This window comes from Rissa tridactyla, chromosome 1, assembly GCF_028500815.1.
Source record: "Rissa tridactyla isolate bRisTri1 chromosome 1, bRisTri1.patW.cur.20221130, whole genome shotgun sequence".
NCBI lineage: Eukaryota > Metazoa > Chordata > Aves > Charadriiformes > Laridae > Rissa > Rissa tridactyla.
Genome location: NC_071466.1, coordinates 218,117,815 through 218,139,373, shown reverse-complemented (window position 1 = coordinate 218,139,373; position 21,559 = coordinate 218,117,815). Strand labels below are relative to the sequence as shown.

At 50.1% G+C, this 21,559-nt stretch overlaps 1 protein-coding gene across 2 annotated transcripts in view; it reads left to right on the top strand.

The window, feature by feature from the left end:
- Window positions 1-21,559, top strand: part of AHCYL2 (adenosylhomocysteinase like 2) — a 113,089-nt gene that overhangs the window by 67,980 nt on the left and 23,550 nt on the right. Inside the window, exons 1-6 of one of the 2 annotated variants that reach the window (XM_054200685.1) lie at window positions 2,021-2,150; window positions 6,126-6,234; window positions 17,730-17,873; window positions 18,564-18,664; window positions 19,062-19,164; window positions 20,059-20,153. In XM_054200685.1, the coding sequence (XP_054056660.1) occupies window positions 2,097-2,150; window positions 6,126-6,234; window positions 17,730-17,873; window positions 18,564-18,664; window positions 19,062-19,164; window positions 20,059-20,153 (606 nt within the window). In that variant the 5' untranslated portion in view covers window positions 2,021-2,096. Of the gene's footprint in view, window positions 1-2,020; window positions 2,151-6,125; window positions 6,235-17,729; window positions 17,874-18,563; window positions 18,665-19,061; window positions 19,165-20,058; window positions 20,154-21,559 lie in introns of those variants that run through there. The other variant, XM_054200676.1, reaches the window with a different exon arrangement.

The following is a 21,559-nucleotide window of genomic DNA, read 5'->3' as shown; positions in this document are numbered from 1 at the left end:
GTGGTGAAAAAGCGGATTTTGACCCGGTTTCTTACGTTATAGCGAGAACTCAGATCGTACTAGGACTGAACGTCCCTGTTTTCGGTTGAAGATTGAGCCGGATTCCCACGGACGTACGATTTGCAGAAGATACCCGGGCTGTGGACTGGAGGGCCGGGAAAGAACTTTTTTTAGCATTTTTATAGTATGGAGGTTCTTAATATTAGTGTCTCAGACTCAGTCTTTACGGGGGGAAAAAAGGGCTTTTTTCTTTTTTTCCCCCCCCCCCTCCAACTGGAAAAGCTGTTTGATTGAAGCATCTTGACGTGGTAACCGACTGGAAAAAGTAGTTTGTGCTTTGCTGGCGTGAGCTTCGTACCCCCTTTCCAGGCTTTCCTGAGCTTACGCTGAGCTAAAGTAGCGTCTCCTGTAGGATTTTGCATGAGGAGGATCATCGGTAACGTTCAAAACTGAAAACCTGCCTTGAAAACGCGACTTTGGCTTTAGTATCAGTTGAGGCAAATGGTGTTAATCCCAGTCTTTTATTTCCTGACGCATTTCCACATTGGAAATAATCCATATTTCCACGTTACGATTACTCTACAGATTGATTAAAGCGGGGAATTCTGGTTTTTCCCCTTCACAAAGGAGGCGTCGCTTTCATATAGCCCAGGAATTTTTACTCTTTTAGTGGATTCCTTGAAATGTGCCGTGGAGACGTCACACGCCGTCGTGTCTCACGCTCGTCTGCGGAAAAGCTTCGGAGGAGCCCTTGCAGGCAACGTTTCCCTGTCAGCATTTCCCCACCCACTGGACAACAGGGACAACTGTCGAGGAGCAATATTATATCAGATCAGCGATAAATTATTTCTAAAGCCCGTGTATATAATAACAGACGGAGGTGGGGGGAGCTTTTTTTTCGTATTTGGTTAGAATTGGTGTTGGGGTCATTCGGCGATGCCCCATCGCTTGCTTCCCAGCTCCCTCTTCCTTGGAAGCGGACGTGGAGGTTCTCCATGGGAGTTGTCTTGGGTACGTTGTCAGGGGCAAAACTCTTTGGATAACAGCTCCAAGCACTAAACAAAAATCAAAAAAAAAACTTGCCCTGCATTGGGCCTGCTCCATGGCTGGTAGCAAAGCATCGCGCTCCCCAGACCCTGCATCCCTCTGGGGTTCCCCGCAGCCCATCTCCTCCTGCAGTAGGTACCTGGAAGGTGGGAAGCGACTAGAAATAAGGAAGAATTTTTTTACGCTGAGGACGGTGAGCCCCTGGCCCGGGTTGCCCAGAGAAGCTGTGGCTGCCCCATCCCTGGAGGGGTTCAAGGCCAGGTTGGACGGGGCTTGGAGCAACCTGGGCTGGTTGAAGATGTCCCTGCTCATGGCAGGGGGTTGGATCAGATGGCCTTTGAAGGTCCCTTCAACCCAAACTATTCCGTGATTTGACGGTTCTAAGAGGAACGGTCCGACGCGGGAGCAGTGGGATGGGTGTCGGAGTCTGGACCCTTCCAAGGACAGACTCTACACTTGCTGCCGTGGGGCACGGAGCAGGGACCGGCATAATTAAAAACCACTTTGCCATCTAACAAATGCCTTCGTTGTTTTAGTTGCTCATTAGTTAATTTTCTTCTAATGAGGCTCCGTTAACGTAATCATCTGACATCGGGGGGGGGGGGGGGGGGGGGGGGGAGAAAGTGGGGGGAGAACCCAAGTTAAAAAGAGCCTAATTAGCAAGTTAATTATAGCGAGCAGGGAAATGTTCTGGTTATATAAATAAGCTATTGTTATGCACACACAAGCCGGGCCACGCTAAAAAACTGCCGCTAACTGTCTAGAGGTCAGGCAAACGCTGTAATTCAACATAAAACAGAAGTAGGGCTTGTTCGGCGGGACGCCTCATTAAGTCTTGGGGTCCTTCCCTGCCAAAAAAACAACAAAAAAACAACCACAAAAAAAAAGGAGCCTGAAAATCCGAGCGGTTCCTTCCCCTCTCCCTCCCTCCTTCCCTCCCTCCGGCCCGCGGGCAGGATGGGGATCGGCGGGGGCCGGGAGGTATAAATTGGGGGGGCGGCCCCCGCCCCGGCGGGAGACGGTGCCGAGGGGCTGTGGGTGATGCCGTCATGCCGAACAAGAAGAAATACAACGTGAACGGAGATTCGGGGATCAAAGCCCAGGTGAGGGCAGTCTTTAGTACCGTGATGTCCTTTTTCCTATTTAAAATTATACATTCGTTTCTCTGTACCCCCCCTTTTTTTTTCCCCACCTTTCCTCACCGTTCCCCCCCTCCCCAGTCACTTATTTCCGGAGCTGGCTGCATCCCCCGCTTCGAGAAAAATCCCGGTCTCCGGAGGACTTCTCTTCCATTTTCAGGAGGTTTGAAACCGTGAAGTGTTGAGCCGAACACGTTGCTCCGGGGCTGTTCTTCGGAGCACCGTGCCGGAGGAGTCGATGGGTTTTTTGCCAGCAGGGAGATGTCCCGGGAAAAACCTCGGACGACAAGGGGGTCGTTTTTTGGGTTTTTTTTGCTGGGTGTAGTAGCGTAGAGCGGCTCTTCATGGTGGAAACTCCAGGTTGAAGTGGGACTTAGCTCATTGAAATACCATGAGGACGCACCTGCATTTAGAAGCCGTTAACCCCTTGTATCTCCGGAGGGGAGGCTTTTTAGCTTGAGTTGGTTTTTTCTTGCTGGAGGTTGAGAGCAGCGGCGTTTGTGTAGCTGTAGTGCAGGTTGGGCTCCTAAATCCAAGCGGCTGCGGCTCTTCTTCGGAGGCTTCGCGGTCTCTCCTTTGAGCTTTAGCCTGTGCAGAGCTGGCTGTTGCCTTCAAAGACGTTTTGGTTTGAGCTGAAGAAGTTCAACCTGGAACCAAATCCCTGTTGTCATCCCCGTCTCTGTTGCCCCCATCTTTCCAGCCGGGCTGTTGTGCCGTTGCCACTCGGTAGGGATTTCGACCAGAGCTTCGGTCTGGGTAAGCAAGGTCTGGTTTTCTCCTTCTGGTTGGGTCAAGCACGCGTCGCTGAGATTTCGACTCAAAAACGAAGGTGTGTTGTGGGAATGGGCTTAAGGGGACACTCCTGCCGGCACTTTGTACCCTTCAGGTGTCCATGCCATACGAAATCTAGCCCTGAAAGAGGGTGGGTACAATCGATGTCTTAAATAAATCAAATTCCAGCATCCGTTCCTGCCCGCTCTCTCTGTTGTTCGAAGGGTGATGCCAAGAGACGGTGGTGAAGGGTCAAGCCCAGCTAAAAGCAAGACCTGGCAGGCGCCCAGTCCCGACGTTCTCCTCTTGTGATGCCTCCTACCACCTCCTGCCACCCACTGCCTTGCTCAGCTAAAGCTAAACCCAGCTTTCGGCAGCATTTAAAGGCTTTAAACCCTCAAAGGGCTTGAGGGCAGGGTTTTATTATAAAGTCTACTTCTGGTTCTGCCGAATTTGGTTCAACTTCTTTTGCTTTTCGGCATGTACTTGCCTATCTTGGATGTGGAAGTGCTTCAAGAGCTCTGAATGTAATGACCAATATTACCGTGTCGCTTGAAATAGGTGCGTTGAAAATCCTTGAAGAGATGGTGTGGGGAAGGGCGATGTTAATTATGACACCAATTATTCGCCCTTTGTCAGACTTCCAGCCTGTCTCGCGTCGCCGGGAGCATCGTTTCGCACAAATAACCTGATGCTTTGACGAAGCAGCTCAGCTGTCAAGGGATTTGTTTTAAATACAAAAAAAAAAAAAAAAAAAAAGTTATTTCGGGCCAACAGCTTCTTAGAAAAGGAATAAAAAAAATGGTGTATGTGTGTGCAGAGACCCCGTCCCACCAGGACCGGAGGTGTTAATCCACAACGCAGCTCTTGACTGTAACATGAGTTTGACGTGGTTTTATTTTTCTCCCCTGTGTGTTTCCTGATCCGCTGTCGTTCTGTTCTTTGGCTTAAGATTAGCAGAAAAAAAAAAAACACAAAAGAGCTTCCAGGTTCTGCTGCAAATCCTCTCCCCAGTCCTTTTTCCCCCTCCCCAGCAGCTTGGGCTGGTGGCCGTCCCCAGGCCACCTCAGACTTGGCTTCACAGGGGACTCCGAATTACCCACCTGAGACCCCCAGCACCTTTTTCCTTCACTTACTGGCCCCAAAAGCCGGGGTACCAGCTCTGTCGCATCCCCAGCCCGTCCCAAGTGCGATGTCAAGTGCTGCCACTTAAACCACTGAGCTTGAATTTGAGTTTCCAGAGTGGGATCAAGTTCTTTATGGTTAGGTGACTCCTTTAAACAAAACTAACTTCTCAACATACCCCAAAGGGTTAGTTAGTAGACCTAATTACTGGCTTTTGGTGTTTTGGAGATGTAAATATTTAATCCCGTTGCAGCAGATCGAGCCGGTTTACGCTCGTAGCAAAGTCCAAGGGAATTTGCAATGGGAAGTTGTGTTTCCGATTTCCCCGAGATTCAGCACAAACCGTAAATGCATTGGGAGCATCGTTGGCTGGCTTACAAAGCGAGGAGCACTGGGAGTTAAAATACTTCCTAAAAAAATAAACCTGTTCTCCCGAATGCTTAAATATGGCCCAGCAGCCGCATATTGAGAGGATTCAAAGGGATGTTGAGCTGGTGGCGTGGTCCTGAGATGCGCCGTGTCCCTTGGGCAAGGCAGGCGGGCGCTGAGCCGTTCCAGCGTCCCTTGAGATGCGTCTGATGCTCGTGACGCCCCTCGGGGTCAAGTAGGTGAAGGTTGGTGTTGATGTGAGCGGAGAAGCGTTAGGACAAGTTCAACCCAAGGTGCACCTCAAGGGGACACGGAAGGGTTGAGTTTCTACTGTAGAATTACTAATAATCATCTGTAAGGGCAGATGTTTAATTTATGTGAAAACCTGGATCTGGGCAGTTTATAGTAAGGAAATATTGATTATTTGGCTTTCTTGCTCTTCTTTTCAGCCAAGGGCAGGAGTAAAATGAAGCTTGGAGAAAGAGGTTCTTCTGTGAATACCGACGTTAAATGTCATTTTCCCCTTAAAAGTACCTAGATAAAAGTGACACTCCTTCACTTCTCTCTTCTGTCCTCTGCGTTCTTTGGAGCAGATGAGCTTTGCTGACTTGAAACACAAGTTTATCTCTGGGCTGGGCAGTTACCGCGGCCGTAACGCGGGCAGGGCTGAGCCTGGTGGGGCTCGGCTGCTCGCAGACCCGCTGCGGGTCTTGGGGCTTCGCAGATGTTCCTGGGGCGGCTGAAAACCTTCATTCCTTGGCGGTGATTGCAATTGAAATGGAAACGGGCTCGATTCTTCACCCCGGGTTGAGCAGATTTCCATTTGTCATCCACAGCAGTTGGTTGCAATGAGCTGAGCTCCATTCGAAAAGGAGGGGAGGTGCAAAATGCCGCAAAATATTGGTGTCGCATCCGTTGCTGCGGTGTTACTGTAGGCGTTGCTGGTAAAGGATAGTTGGTTCCTCCTCTCCCACCTGGATAATTACATTTTGCCAGTCTGCGCATCGCTTCATTTACATGCCTTATCCTTCGTTTTGTGATCTGTTGGATAAAGCCGTGTACTCTGAAATACTTGCGTGCTCCAGGCGTCCGTGCTCCCAACAGTTACAGCAGCCTTGAGTGATGTGTCTGATCGCAAAGCAAATCATCAAAAAAGTCTTAGTGTAGAGTGCAGCTGGAAGTGGCATTTGTTACTTGAAGTCCTTTTATTTTTGCCTTTTGTATTTCGTACGGAAATACTCCGTATGAGATGAGGGAGCATCTCAGACTGGTCACCACAATAAATGATAGGTCAGTCCCCGCGTCAGCTCTGAAAACGTTGGGTGGCCCTGACGGGGGCTTCTCTTGGTGACAAATAACCCTCATCGTCAGCTTTTTGCGAAAATAAGCTTGTGTGTGACGGGGACAGAGCTTTCTAATTTGTGTGGTTAAAAGAGGAGCTCCGGGTATTTAAAAGACAAGCGTGCCAGCGCTGCGACTGGTGGAGTGTCTGAAATTAAACAAAGTAGGCAATTTAGCGTGCCCTGTCCCCAATTAAATAATAGGAATGGCGATTCAGCCCGTAACTGGGATGGTGTCGGTGTCTGCTCAAGGCTTTGGGTTCTTGGGATTAATCTTCTCTATCAGACTGCTGGTTTTTTTACATCTGACTTCACGATTAATTTCTTTTAACAGATCCAGTTTGCCGACCAAAAGCAAGAATTCAACAAGCGCCCGACGAAGATCGGCCGCCGTTCGCTCTCCCGCTCCATCTCGCAGTCCTCAACAGACAGCTACAGCTCAGGTGTGTGCCCTCACGGTGGGGGTTGGTCCCGTTCATTGGCATAATGGAAAGCTTAAGCTTATTTAAAGGCAAAATGAAATCTTTTACAGTTACGCAAAGTTATGTACAGTTACGCAAAGTTATGTACAGTTATGCTCCTGCGAGGAGCAGGGGGTTGGACGCGATGATCCTTATGGGTCCCTTCCAGCTCGAGATCTTCTGTGATTCTGTGGTCATCTCCATCAGCGTCTCTGCAGACCTCAGGGTTGCTCCTGCAGCACCTCAAGGATCTCCCAGTTGTGCTGTGTAGTCGGCAGTGTCGGAGGGAAGGCGTGGGAAGAGGGTTCTCCCTTTTTTTGTCATCTTTGTGTGTAATTGGATGGCGAATTAAGTTACTCTGCTGCTCTTAACACTTCTGATCCCTCCTTATAGCCCTCGTGTTCCCTGAGGAAGTATGGGCTAGACGAGGTGACAGTGAGGTGGATCGAGAGCTGGCTGAGTGACTGAACTCAGAGCGTTGTGATCAGCGGCACAGAGTCCAGTTGGAGGCCTGTAACCAGTGGTGTCCCCCAGGGGTCAATACTTGGTCCAATTTTGTTCAGTATATTCATTAATGACCTAGATGAGGGGACAGAGTGTATCCTCAGCAAGTTTGCTGATGATACCAAGCTGGGAGGGGTGGCCGACACTCCAGAGGGCCGTGCTGCCATCCAGCGTGACCTGGACAGGCTGGAGAGCTGGGCAGAGAAGAACCAAATAAGGTTCAACAAAAGCAAGTGTAGGGTCCTGCACCTGGGAAGGAAGAATGTCAAACACCAGTATAGGTTAGGGGCGGACATGCTGGCAAGCAGCTCTGAGGAGAAGGACCTGGGGGTCCTGGTAGACAGCAAATTATCCATGAGCCAGCAATGTGCCCTTGTCACCAAGAAGGCCAATGGCATCCTGGGCTGCATAGGGAAGACTGTGGCCAGTAGGTCGAGGGAGGTCATTCTCCCCCTCTACTCTGCACTGGTGAGGCCACAACTGGAGTACTGTGTCCAGTTTTGGGCTCCCCAGTTCAAGAGGGACAGGGAACTACTGGAGCGAGTCCAGCGAAGGGCAACCAAGATGATTATGGGACTGGAGCACCTCCCTGATGAGGAAAGGCTGAAAGAGCTGGGACTCTTTAGCCTGGAGAAGAGAAGGTTGAGGGGGGACCTGATTAATGTTTACAAGTATCTAAAGGGGTTTAAGGAGGACGGAGCCAGGCTCTTTTCAATGGTTCCCAGCGACAGGACAAGGGGCAACGGGCACAAGCTAGAACATAGGAAGTTCCGTTCAAATACACGGAAAACCTTCTTTACAGTGAGGGTGACAGAGCACTGGAACAGGCTGCCCAGGGAGGGTGTGGAGTCCCCTTCTCTGGGGATTTTCAAGACCCGCCTGGATGCAGCCCTGAGGGATGTGCTTTAGGTAATCCTGCTCTAGCAGGGGAGTTGGACTAGATGATCTCTAGAGGTCCCTTCCAACTCTGAAGATTCCGTGATTCCGTGATTCCGTGTGCGGTTGCTGCTGGATTTCCTCCTCTCTTCCCCTTCCTTTTCCTCCCCGCCTCTGCAAAACCTTGTTTCCGTTGCATCCATGCTTGCGTGTCATCTGCCCTTCCCGTTCTTGAATAAATCCACGTGGATCCCACTGTGGGTTTGAACTCACCCGTTGCACGTCAAATGGGAGTCTTTGGAAGAGCAACGGGGACCTTTGAAGGCCACAGGTGTCTTCTGTGTTTTTCCCGCTGGATTCTCTGAAACGAAACTTTTTAGCGAGCGGTGGACTTGCTGTTCCGTCCCTTGCTGGTCGCACTTATGGGAACTCACTGGGGAGGGAGGTTGGGGTTCGTTGGGTTTTTTTTTTTATTTCGTTTTAAATTTCAGGGCTCTTCTGAAGTCCCAGGTGTATTTAGGAAGACTGGTTCTGGAAACTTGATTTCTCTGGACTAGTATTTGGCAGTTGCGCAGCGATATCCAGAAACCTTCAGGCTCCAGTCCTCCCCGGCAGCAGGCTCGTTCCTTTGAGAACATGGCCCAGCAAAGTTCCGTTTTGTCCTTTGTAGGTGCTCAAATTGTTTTGTTTTCTTTGAATATGCATCATTTTCAATGTAGACAACTCAAACTTAAGTTCTGGAGCAGTCCGTGAAGATTTTGTAAAACTCAATCAAAGGTAGAACCCCATGAAAACCGGTCTAATTTCATCGAGTGTCCCGTTCATCAAACGTTCAGCATTTAGGAATCAAACCTTTAGCAATCAAACGTGTGACATTTAGAGCTGATGCAAAAAAAAGGCAGCACAGGAAAGTCCTGAAAACAAGTCTCCTGGTGGAAACTGGCATTTTTCCTTACAGGAGAGAGGGCGGCTTTGAGGGAACGACCGCTAAAACTTACCTTGACTTTGAGTGGAGAAGGCGAAGCTGCCCTGCACTTCGCAAACAGTCTCTAGCATCCGTTTAGTCAGCAAATACGTTGCTGTAACCACAAAGTGATGAGGAAACTCCGTGCCACCGCACTTCCCAGCGCGTAGGAACGTCACCGACCCGTTCGGTAAAACGTTACGCCCCCACGTGGCACCTTCAGCTAAATCTACCCTAGTCCGGTAGCCCCTGTGTGGGACCGGTATCGTACCTCACCTTCCAGTGTCCCCTTTTGTCTCTCAGTATGTCATTAAGTGCCATTGCTGAGCGGGAGACCTTATGTCACTTCGGGAGTTGGTTATGAGGATAGTGGCTTTCCAGGAATAGGGAGAGGTCATGAGGGATGCTCTCAAATTGTTCAGGGTAGGTCCATCCGGGATCCTTGGCATTTTGAAGGGAATACTGCTTGCTACCTGAAGTGTTACAGCTACTGTCCTAGCTGAGACCATCAGAGAAAGGAATTTGGATCCAGTTCCCCATCCCTCAAGGAGTCTTAATGCCGCTGATCCCCTCCTGGTCCTGGCCCCTTGAAGAAGATGCAGAAGAAATCAGCTTCCAACGCAAGGCTTCAAGGAACGGAGATGCAAGCAACTTGGAGGAGGCATTATTCCCCTGTTCCTCATGGCTGTGAAGGCAAATGATCAGGCCTTTCTGGTGACCTGTACCAAAACTCACGGTGGAGTACCGTCAAGAGCTCTCAGAGGGGTGTTCAGGTTGGTGGCCAAGGTCTTGCAGAGGTCTGGCTTTGTGCCAGAGCCACGGGGAATAAGGAGCATTCACGATGAGGCTCCACCATACTCCTTCCCTTAGTCCCTGTCCGTGACATGGATGCACCTGACCATGACGTGGATGCATTTTTTGGATACCTGGCGGGTCACTGAATATCTGGGGAGAATCTGGTAGTTTGGAGCGTCAGGGACCACAAGAGCTCAAAGGTGCGTACGACCCTGACCCTCTCAGCTAGATACCTTGGGTATAACAATAAATAATTCTGTTTCGGAGTAGATCATAGAATCGTAGACGGTGTTGGGTTGGAAGGGACCTCTAAAGGTCATCTAGTCCAACCCCCCTGCAGTGAGCAGGGACATCTTCAACTAGATCAGGTTGCTCAGAGCCTCGTCTGGCCTGGCCTTGAATGTCTCCAGGGACGGGGCCTCCCCCACCTCTCTGGGCAACCTGGGCCAGTGTCTCACCACCCTCAGTGGAAAGAACTTCTTCCTAATGAAGTGCTGTGACCTACGGTTGGGCTTTGGTTGCAGACTTTGCTGGCCACGGACAAGTCCCGTTCTGCACGTTGAAAGACTGTGGCCAAAAGTCAAATCTGAAGGTGGTCCACCCACGTCTGCTTGTAGGAGGGTGTTTTTGGCCGTGTCCCACCTGCAGCTTCCAGCTGCGTGTCTGCTGTTGAAGGAAGCAGGACAGAGCCCGTGGGCTCGCCCAGGGCTGTCCACGCTCTCCGGTTGTGTGCATGGATGGATGTGATCTGAGATCTGCTGTGCCGGCCGGCCTCACCACCAGAGACCAGTTCTTTGCCTGCTTGATCTCCTGGGGTGGATGTAGCTGACAGCTACGGCGGAAGCTGATGCCCGTCTGAAGTTCTAGTAGGTCTTGACTGTTGAAGCTTTAGAGAATGTCCTTGTTCTTGGGCCCATCCTGTCATCGTTTGTGCCATAACCTGTTGGGAGCAAACAGGGTAAAACCTCCCGCGTGTGATGAACGTGGGTTCGTGGTTTTTTCCTGACCTGTCCGGAGAAGGTGTGCAGAGCACCGTGTGAGCGAGCAGCGGAGCGTGGAGCGATCCTCTCTGCCAGCACAAGCGATGAGCTAGATGCCACCGCTAAAGGGGGACCACATTAGTAGTAGAAGGTTGAGGAGACAGCAGACGCTTGAGAGGTTTAAACAGAGATATTCTAGCTCTGTTAAGTGTAGAAAGCCTCCACGAACGCAGGGTCTGGCTCCTGGCTGGCTGCTGCGAAGAGACGCTGTGCACAGAACTTGTACCTGAGCCTGGGTTGTGCACCAGAAGTCTTCCTGTCGGAGGGATGGAAGGCCTCCTTTGTGTTTCTCTACTCATCTCCCTGATTCTCGCAGACGAGCTGGGACAGGAGCACACTGTGCTGTGACAGCCCATTGTGACAGGGAGTATTACTGGTCCTGCCCATCTCCCATTCCTTCTGGGGGTAACGTGTCTCCGAACCACAGTGGGAGCAGATGACCGAGCAGCTTAATGTGAAGTGGCCATAAGAGATCGTTGCCTGGGGGCTACGCGAAAAACATGATGAGGACCAACAAGCTTTTCACATTTTTCAGCAACCCAAGTTTAGAAGAGCAAAAGTAACTGGTGGAAGAGGCTTGGTTATCCGGTCCTCTGTGCTCCTGGCAGAGGCAGGTGCCCATTTCCAGAAGATGCATCTGCTGGAGGTTGTGATGTGATCCTGGGAACACGAACAGCGAAAGCCATGCACAATCCGATGACTTCACCTTGGTTCCTATGGAACGAGCAACTGCTCTTGGTCTCCTTTTCTGGCTCTTGGGTTGTTTCTTCTTTTGTGCTGCCTCGCATTCTTCGAGGAACCTCCAGAAGCTTGGAGGAGCCCCCTGGGGTTGGGGACAGCCTGGTTTGACCCATCACCCCTGCAGCGGCTGTGCTACCACGCAAAGGGCTTTTAGGAGACCTTGAGGAACATGCATGCCACATCTTCTCCAGAGAGACATCAGCCCCGGCTCCGCTTGCACTTGGAAAGCCACCTGGATTGTGTTTGTAACGTTATCATCTTTGGTAGCGTGTTTTAAGCTGGCGTTAACGATTAGACTTCTCTAATACAGGTCTGTGGTTAATATAACGTTGGTACAGGTTTTACAACTCCATCCGATATCTAATCAGCAGGGTACACTTTATGACTGTCATTTTTCAAGACTAATAGGCTGATTAGCCCGGCTAATGTCATCGTATTTGCTCCCCGTTCACGGCTGAAAGAATTTGAGCAACTTTGGGGAATTCTCCTCCGCCCCTTGCACTTAGCATCTCCTGCTAAAGCGTCAGCAATTGCAATTAATTAGCTTGTGAAAGTATTATATTTCCCTCCTAATGAAAGCTGCTGGGCTGACAGTGAGGACAGAAGACCTGTTCTCAGAACGGTTGCAGGATGGGTAGATTGATCCCAGTGGTACCTCTCGGCGTGGATCTCTGTCATTCTTCTTTTAGGGCTGAGCAATAGCACAGTTGAAAGAACCCATTAAGCCCTCCCGGGAGGGGAGAAGGCTGGAAAAGAAGCAACATGAGGAACAGAGAGATGATAATGGAGGGGAAGAATCAGAGAATCGGGCAATCATTTAGGTTGGAAAAGACCCTTAAGATCATCGAGTCCAACCATTAACCCAACGCTGCCAAATCCACCACTAACCCATGTGCCTCAGGACCGCATCTACGTGTCTTTTGAATCCCTCCAGGGATGGTGACTCCACCACTTCCCCGGGCAGCCTGTTCCAATGCTTGACAACTCTTTCGGTGAAGAAATTGTTCCAAATATCCATCCTAAACCTCCCCTGGTGCAACCTGGGGCCGTTTCCTCTTGTCCCATCACCTGTTCCTTGTGAGAAGAGCCCGACCCCCCCTGGCTCCCCCCTCCTTTCAGGGAGCTGTAGAGAGCGAGAAGGTCTCCCCTCAGCCTCCTCTTCTCCAGGCTGAACACCCCCAGCTCCCTCAGCCGCTCCTCACCAGACTCCTGCTCCAGACCCCTCACCAGCTCCGTTGCCCTTCTCTGGACACACAAGTGGTTTGTGGAGGTCCCAAGGTTTGGAGGTGGTGGGCACGAGTGAAGAAGGGAGCAAAACCCAAGTGACCGTTCCCCGAGACGGGCTTGGTGGGAAGGCAGCTGTCCCAGCATCTCTGACCAAACTAATGGGGAGGTGCCGGTGCCGGTTTAGTGATGCAAGAGAGGCCTGGGCGTGGAAACAGCATCTCTGCAACCAACCAGTGGTTTCTTGCTCTTCCTGCCCATCAAAACTGGAAAAGTTCAGACAAAATCATCAGCTGGTCTCCAAAACATGTACAATGTGTGAAGCTGCGATGTGGAGCAACGTACTCCAACATGCGACGCGTCACTAACTGGGCTTTACTCGAAGTAATAATGGGAAAAATGAGGGTGGTGAGACCCTGGCCCAGGTTGCCCAAAGAGGTGGTGGATGCCCCATCCCTGGAAACGTTCCAGGCCGGGTTGGACGGGGCTTGGAGCAACCTGGTCTAGTTGAAGGTGTCCCTGCTCGTTGCGGAGGGGTTGGACTAGATGGCCTTTAAAGGTCCCTTCCAACCCAACCCATTCTATGATTTTATGTAAAACCAGCAGAGACGCCGTTGAAGGTGAGAAAACTTTATCACTTGGTTGCTGTAAAGTACGAAGAATGAAAATACCGATGATCCGTGCTGACCTGGCTCTTCAAATTAGAAGTAAAAGTCTCTTATCTCGTTACCCTTGCCACGAGCCACCCGTTTTCTGGAGTTGTTCCACATCATTTAAGACGAATCATTTTTCTCACCGGGGAAATGGACCCTTTTCTGCACCGTTTGGGAGTGGTTTATACGCCCAGGGACACGCCGGGGCGTTTAACCAGGGGAAGGCACCGACCCGACAGCTCAGCTTCGGAGTTGAGGGGATGTTTTGGTGTTTTGCTGGGCAAATCGCTTAAATTTCGGTCACTGTTCTTTCCCTTTCTGCAAAACGCAGGTAATTGCTCTCTGCTCAAACAAAGATTTTGGGGGATCAGCTGGTTGGAATACTAATGCACTCAGCGTTGCGTATTACGCGCCGCATGCACGTTATGTGGGTGCTGGAATGAGATTAGAGCAGTAATATCTTTAATTAAAGGCGATTGACTTCATCCTCGTGCTGTTTCGTAACTTTCCAAAGGTTGGGCAGAAAAAAAGAAGTGTTTTTTTTTTTTTTCAGTGGGGCTGTAACGGGAGCGGGTTGCCCTTTTTTTGCCCCGTACCGATGCCAACGTTACAGATGTGAGTGGATCTACGTCTAAAATATTAGCAAAGCTAAAATTTGCTGAATTTGGGCTGCGGTCCGATCTTTGCTGGGTCAGGATGCAGGCTGCAGGTGTCTCCTTTCCCCACCAACATTTTCCCCCTGGATAATGGTGCCCGAGAGACCTGCTACCGGTTTCGTGTCGTTCTCTTTGAAATAATACGATTTATATTAAAATGGTGTGGCTCTAGGGAATGCCGGCCCCGGTTATGAAGCTTTCATTAATCAACTGATGGAGGTGATGTTTCGGAGACCGTCTGTCTGTCTATCCCGTCAGTTAATTGGATATTTCTAGATTACGGGTGCTGGGAATCCTTTCCTTTCTGTGCTTGTTTTTCATTTTACGGGCAAAATTTACTATTATATATTAGTACGCTATTATACTATGCTAACAATATTAGTTTAATTACCATAGCGCTATATGCAATGCTCTATATTATACGTATGAAACAGTAAAGAACCATCTGCGTACGAAAATCTGGCTACCATCTAGGCGGGGGGGGTGGTTTTTTTTTTTTGTTGTTCAAAAAAATTGCTTTCAGCCCCCGGAACCGAGATCTATGGCTTTAAAGAAACCTCTGCGCAGATTAGCTGTCTTCAAGGAAATAATCCTCCTTTAACTAATGAATCCTTCTGGAGTCCTTGATATACCAGAGCTTGGTATTGTAGAAGGTGCTCTTTTGTTACCAAGCCGGGCTCCTGCTCCTTCCTTCAAGAGCTGCTGGGGGATTGTGCCCACAAATTCAGAAATAAGTTGCCGCCGGCGCGGTGTTTGCAGGGTCGGACTTGCCTTTCGCACCCCGCTGAGGATGGAGCCTTTGCGGAGAAATTTCAGCAATGCGTAATTCTCCTCCAGATTAAGCGGATTAAGAGCCGAGCGGGTCCTGGGGAGCCTGGCACGCCGACAGTGGCAGCGCTAAGCCTTTTTTTTCCTTGGGATCGTTCAAGCGCTTCACGCGAGCCAGAAGGGGAAGTGATCAGCTTGCTGGGTCCTGCAGGAAAGACAAACCCATGGCCATGCTGGGGGGGAAGAGTTTAACTCCTCGGTTTGGGTTTTCCGGCGTGAAAATGCTAACCGAGGCACTGAAATGCCGGGTAGAGGGGTGGTTTGCCTTCCCCCCAAGCTCTCTGAAGGGGCTCTCGGTGTCAATCTGCACTTGAGGTCTGGATGCCTCTGGAAAGCTGCAGCTCTTTGGGGGGTGGGGGGTGATAAGACCATGGGTTCAACCACGCCATTCTTCCTGTGACGCTGTGTAAGAATCACAGAATCACAGAATGGTGGGGGTTGGAAGGGACCTCTGGAGATCATCTAGTCCAACCCCCTGCCAGAGCAGGGTCACCCAGAGCAGGTGGCACAGGAATGTGTCCAGGCGGGTTTGGAATGTCTCCAGAGACGGAGACTCCACCACCTCTCTGGGCAGCCTGTGCCAGGGCTCTGCCACCCTCACAGCAAAGAAGTTCCTCCTCATGTTGAGATGGAACTTCCCATGGTCAAGTTTGTGCCCGTTACCTCTTGTCCTGTCCCTGGGCACCACTGAAAAGAGCCTGGCCCCATCCTCCTGACACCCCCCCTTGAAGAATTTATAAGTGTTGATGAGGTCCCCCCTCAGTTGTCTTTTTTCCAGACTGAAGAGACCCAAATCCCTCAGTCTTTCTTCATAAGAGAGGTGTTCCAGTCCCCTCAGCATCTTCGTAGCCCTTTGCTGTCCCCTCTCCAGCAGTTCCCTGTCCTTCTTGATCCGGGAAGCCCAGAACTGGACACACCACTCCAGGTGTGGCCTCCCCGAGGCAGAGTAGAGGGGGAGGATGACCTCCCTCCACCTGCTGACCACACTCTTCTTGATGCCCCCCAGGATGCCATTGGCCTTCTTGGCCATGAGGGCCCATTGTTGGCTCATGGTCTTACCCTTCCTGCTGCCCAATTCCTTTGGCACAGAATTGGGGAAGAAAGTTGGGAATCTGTACTGACTGTTGGGTAAAACGACTCCCTTGGGTGTTTGGTGTAGATCATTCCCTCTTGGAGACCGTGCCTGGGAGAGAAGTTAGCTCATGCGTGCAGGAACACATCACCCAAAGCCAGCAGCTGTTGAGTTTGACTACGCAATGTTTCCTAGGTAAAGATTCAACCAATCTTTTCCTGGTGGTGTGGAAGAAAGAGAGCCCATCATCGAGACAGCAGAGAGAGCTCGTCATCACGTGTGATGCCCTCACACGTGCACATCATTTGCTAGCGATGCACAATATCGGCCAACTCCACTGAGGCTGTCATGGGTAGTGCTGTTCTACAAAGCTGGTCCTCTTCTGCTGGAACAAATAGCATGATGCCAGGTCTCGCATTCATTTTAGAAGTACCACATGATCCGGAGAGTAAAGACTTGGAGTAAAACTTCAGGGCAATTTCATGAGGGATGGGGGATGACCATGTGGATGAGGCTCTTGAGTTGGGTCCCAAGGTGTGGCTCCTGCCAGAGAGGAGGAGGAGGTGGAGGAGGAGATGGAGGAGGAGGAGGTGGTAGTGGTGAGGAGCTCAGCTGGACCAAGCTGGCCCGCATTCCAGGTGCTTTGTCTCTGGAGAGGAAAGAGAAGTGATGCTTTCTAGTTCATCTCCAAGCCTTACGTGTTGCTTTGACTGCTGATGCCAGTCCTAGAATATGAAAGATGTGGGTCTGGTCTCCCACATGGAGGCATTTTCCAGAGGAAAACCTGACGCAAATAGTCTCTTCATCTGATCCTGATAAACTGGAAGCAGACATTGTGGCTAATTCATCACGTCTCAAGTTGAAAATGTGATTTTAGTAATCAAAATAGATGAGAAGGGGGATTTCTAACTCCACGAAGGGCTCTTCAGTAAATCTCCGTGTGTCCGCCATAGACTAGTTGCCTAACCAAAAGTTTGGAGGACGTTGGTAGGAAAGGAAGACTGTTGTAGGCAGCAACTGTAATTAATTCTGTGTTGGCGTGCACATCCACGCCCGGTACCCATACATCGTCTTAAAACAAGAAGCATAAACTGATTCTGTGAGACCGTATGTTTGCTGTCCTCTGTAGGCTCCTTACTATGGAGAGGAGTGGTGCCATCTTTCTTCCTCTTCTTTTACCGAAAGAGCAAGAGGGAGGAGGGCGTAAAGAAGATCCAGAAGAACATCTCCAAGTGTTTGTTATTTATAATAAAAAAGGAGGGGAATATCCAAAGGCTGGCTTGAGCTGTCTGTAGGTGTACAGAGATGTTGGTTGGGAGGAAGCACCAAGGTCATCTCACCCTCCCTGCCCACTCAGAGCAGGACATGGCCAGCACAGGATCAGGTGAGCCGTGGCTCTCTCTAACCGATTCCTGAAGTCCTCCAAGGATGGAGAACCTCCAAGGATGGAGAACCCCCAAGGATGGAGAGCCACCACCTCTCCAGGCAACCTGTGCCAATGTTGCGTTATCCTCCCAATGAAGAAGTTTCGTCCTGCCATCCCATGTGAGCCTCCCAGGCAGCAACTTGTGGCCATTGCCCTTATTGAGGAACGTCAAAATTGAGCAAATCCAAGGGCTGGGAATACCACCGTAACTGAATAATGATTAACTAGCAGGCTCCGACATGCCGTTGTTTAAAATGAAATAGGGTCGTGTATCTATCCTGTCTTAAATTACAACTCTCAATGTTTTGGAAGTAGTCAGGGCATAAATAAGCATTTTTCTTGATTATCTGAGAGCTGTAAAGGCTTAACATTTGGGAAGAGAGATGGGAGAAGGCCACAGAGGAGCTGCAAAGCATGAGGAGATGAGCCCATGGGGGACACGGGCAGTGCTCGAGCTGATTACCTCTAGTGCGGTGCGGCAGTAGAGGGAGATGAGAGTGAGGACGTCGTGGCAGGTAAAAGCTGGGGGGAAATGGTCGTTGTAAGGAGGAGATCCCAGCTGAGGACGGAGTTGGGATGTGCACGTGGAGAAGCACGTCCGTGGACGCATCCAGCGGATCACCTGCGCCCTGCCACTGCAGGTGGTTCGGCTTTAGGGAATATTTGGTTCTGTCTCTGACCTCCTTTTCTTCTTCCAGCTGCCTCCTACACAGACAGCTCTGATGATGAGACCTCCCCCCGCGACAAGCAGCAGAAGAACTCCAAAGGCAGCAGCGATTTCTGTGTGAAAAACATAAAGCAGGCAGAATTCGGGCGCCGAGAGATTGAAATTGCTGAACAAGGTAAATGGGACGCGTTCCTCAGGCTCCAGGTTATCCTAGGCTGTCTCGTGGGGTTCCTCCTTCTCCCCAAATCCTCGCTGTGCGAGGTTCAGTGTGTTGGCGATTTCTTCACACCGTTCCTGTTAAAGACGGGAAAACTCCTATGGGATTTTGTGGGACGGAAAGGAGTTACGGGGTTGCGCCGTGTAGCTCCAACCAACCAACTACTGAAGGGCTACTCTGTACTCAAATGCCTTTTGTTGAAGTCAGTAGAAAAGATGAAATCCATCAAATAATTGAGAGGACTCTGGTTTTGCACGTCTCCAGAGATCCGTAGCAAAGGCAGCGCGGTGTCGAGGTTGTTGGAGGGGCTGATCCGAGCAGCAAGTCCCAAGTCCTTCTTGCTCTGAAGCAGATGTTCCTCCAGCCTCACCTGGGCATTCGCAGGTAGAAATTTGAAAACGTGATGATGCTTCATCCTGAATAGTAGGAGAAGACCTCAGAGGGATACTGGGTCCTTTTCAGCCGTGCTGTGACTTATTTAATCCCTGCTCTCGAGGCTTTTTTGCTTTTTTTTGAAGCTGCCCCAGCTGTAGAAACTCATAAATCGTGGCAGATAGCGGGGCAAGAAGTGACGCTGGCTCTTCCTTATGTGCTCCTCCCTCTTCCCGTCACCTTGATGGGCTTCTGGTTTTTTATTTTGCCTTTCAGAAATGCCTGCGCTGATGGCTTTGAGGAAGAGAGCTCAGGGAGAGAAGCCGCTGGCCGGAGCCAAGATCGTGGGCTGCACGCACATTACGGCGCAGACGGCTGTAAGACCCCGACAATAAACTCCAGACAGGGATTTTCCACTGCTTAGCCTCTAAAATAGACCCTGAGCTGTTAAAATATATATAAATATGTATAAAATATATATATATATATACACACACCCCCATACCCACACACGTATACGTGCTGCATATGTAATACACTTGGAAGTTCTTACTTACTTCATCCATTTTAAATTGTAAAAAAGAAAAAGGAATTGCAAAATGGTTTTCTGTGCAACTCTCTAACGACCCCGATGCTGCTTAAAACCAGCTTCCGATAACCCGCCCCCGTAGCTTCCCCGTCAACAGCAAATAACAACCCCGGTTGCGTATTGCTCTTTGCGTTGTGTAAAGCTCTTTGCCTTGCTCTTTCTGATTTATTTTTGTTTTAATCCAGGTCCTAATGGAGACTCTCGGCGCGTTGGGCGCGCAGTGCCGATGGGCGGCGTGCAACATCTACTCTACTCTTAACGAAGTGGCCGCTGCCCTCGCTGAGAGCGGTAGGAAACGTCACCCTCTTCCTTCTTCCTGGTTTTAAAAAGAGTTCGTACTGCCCCCATCATATTTAGCCCATTCACCACGTCCTGTAGTTTTTTTCCCTTCATTCTCTTCGATTTAGAATAAACCTACAGGAGCCTGAAAAGCTTAGCATGACTTTTTTCTCTGGAGTGTAAAAGTACGTCGTACAGCTGATGGTGACGCACGTTATTAGCCGTTATTCAGGGCTGTGTGACCCTGGAAGTTATTTTGCTAAAAGAAACTGAGCTGAATTTGATTCCAGTTCCATAAATTTGAGTCATAACTTTGGCCGAAAGGGGTGAAAGAGAGAATTTGGGGGGGATGTAATTCACAAAACAGAAGTGGTCTGTGTTGCTGCTCAACTGGGAGATGCCTTAAGTCAAATTAAGGCCAGGGATTTTACCGTGAGAGTCGAGAGACCCGGAAGAAGCCAAAGCCCCCAGCTTGCCTGGTACCGGGTCTTGCTCGCTGAAGCTGAACGATAATTGCTCGTGAGTCAGACTACATTCAAGTAAATTTGTGGCTAATGTGCCCGACAGGAAGGCAGGGCATCTAACTCGCAGCAAAATCCTGCATTTGCAAATAAACTTTATCGTTGAGAGCGCGTTGCCCTCTCGGCCGGTGGCTGGGGCTTTTTCTTGGGGGCGAGGAAGAAATGAGGAAGGATAAAGCTGACTCCTATCTGCTGCCTCCGGCGCGTGTCCTCACCGTCTATCTCTGAAGCTTCTTCTGGAAGGTAGATGTTGACCAGTCAGACTGGAAGCAAGACTGCGGTGGCGTCGGGAGCCTGGTTCGCCACGCGTGGGCGTAGGGAGAGCCGAGCCCCACGGGCTTTGCTAAGGCTGTGTTAGCACCCCTCTCCCTCTCTGTGCCAGGGTTCCCCGTCTTCGCCTGGAAGGGAGAATCCGAAGACGACTTCTGGTGGTGCATCGATCGCTGCGTCAACGTCGAGGGATGGCAGCCCAACATGGTGAGACGGGGCCAACTCTTGGAGCTCGGGTAGCTCTCGTCTAGAGAGAAGGAGGAGGGTTTGGTGCTGCTCGGTGTTTCCCTCCCAAATTTAGACCTAACTTCGCAGCGAAGGCTTGGCGCTAACGCAGCGCTTACCTTCAGAGGGCTTTACGATTAACTACGCGATGTGGGAAATTAGCTTACCTGGGTCTCGCGGGCCTAAAGTCGGGGAGAAGGTGGGTTAAATGACTTCTGCGTGCGTATCTTGCCTACCAAGCAAGGTTTTGTTTAACTGTTTTCTAAATGAGCAGGGCCGCGTCAGTGCAAAGTGTTTCGGGTGCTTAGTTTGCTCCCAGAGTAGCTCGTTACGGTTTAAGCCAAACTCATTTAATCAAGCCAGTGAAAAAAGGCTCGAAATCAGTATGTTCTGAAGAGGGTTTTGCATCCGTTTTACCATATTCGATTAAATTCACAGCTCTGGTTGATGTGATGTTTCTTATCACGGCAAGGCTTCTGTTTCGGAAAAAAAATCAGATTTTAGGTGATGTCCTTACTGTACGAACGCAAAACCCCCAACTCCGTCCTTCGCTGGTTTATGTTCTGCCCTTGTTTCTAGGGAAAACGGAGAAACGGAGAAACCTGAATTAGTTGAGCGGAATAATTTGCAGCTGTCAAATGTGCTGTTTTCATCATGCTTCCCAACAGGTTTTGAGCCCCGGAGATTATGATCTAAATTAGATGAGAAGTAATCAAAGGCGGGAGATGGGGGTGTATCTGTACTGTTTGTTTGCCAATATCAGCTTGTTTGAGGTAGGTTTTTTGTCCCTTCCACCTGCTCACTTCCTCGCTGTCACCTTTAAAAAGAATTGTGAATGTCGAAAAATCCGCCCCCGAGCTACGTGTCTGAGTCTAGACGCGGTAGCTGCTTTCTTCTTCTTTCTGAGGAATAATTTCCCATCGAAAATGCCGGTAATTGAAGATTCAACGGACCAGAATATGCGTGTTATGCTTTCCTAGGGTCTCGCCAGACCTCTTGGTTCTGCGACGCGTCTTTGTCCCTCAGGGTATTTTCAGACCTGCTTCTGGAGCGCAGAAGTTATTGCTGGGGAGCACCAAATACCTCGTATCTGGCAGTTCCCAAAGATTTACATGTCGGATTTTGGAGGTCCGTGTTTTAAGAGATAAGAAATGGGACACTGGAGATATTGGGTGAAGAATGGGTGTGGAAAGGATCTTCTTCGTATTATTTCAGGAGAGATGAGCCGGCAAACTTGGCCAAAGAGACAAAAAAGTAGCCAAAAGACCAAAGTAGCCTTTCCAGTCTCAGGGCTGAAGCAGGATGGACCTACTCTGCTCCCTGTGCTGACGGCAGCTTTTCAGAGCATGCATCCTGTTTTGCTCTTCTGTTCTCGAGACTGAGAATTT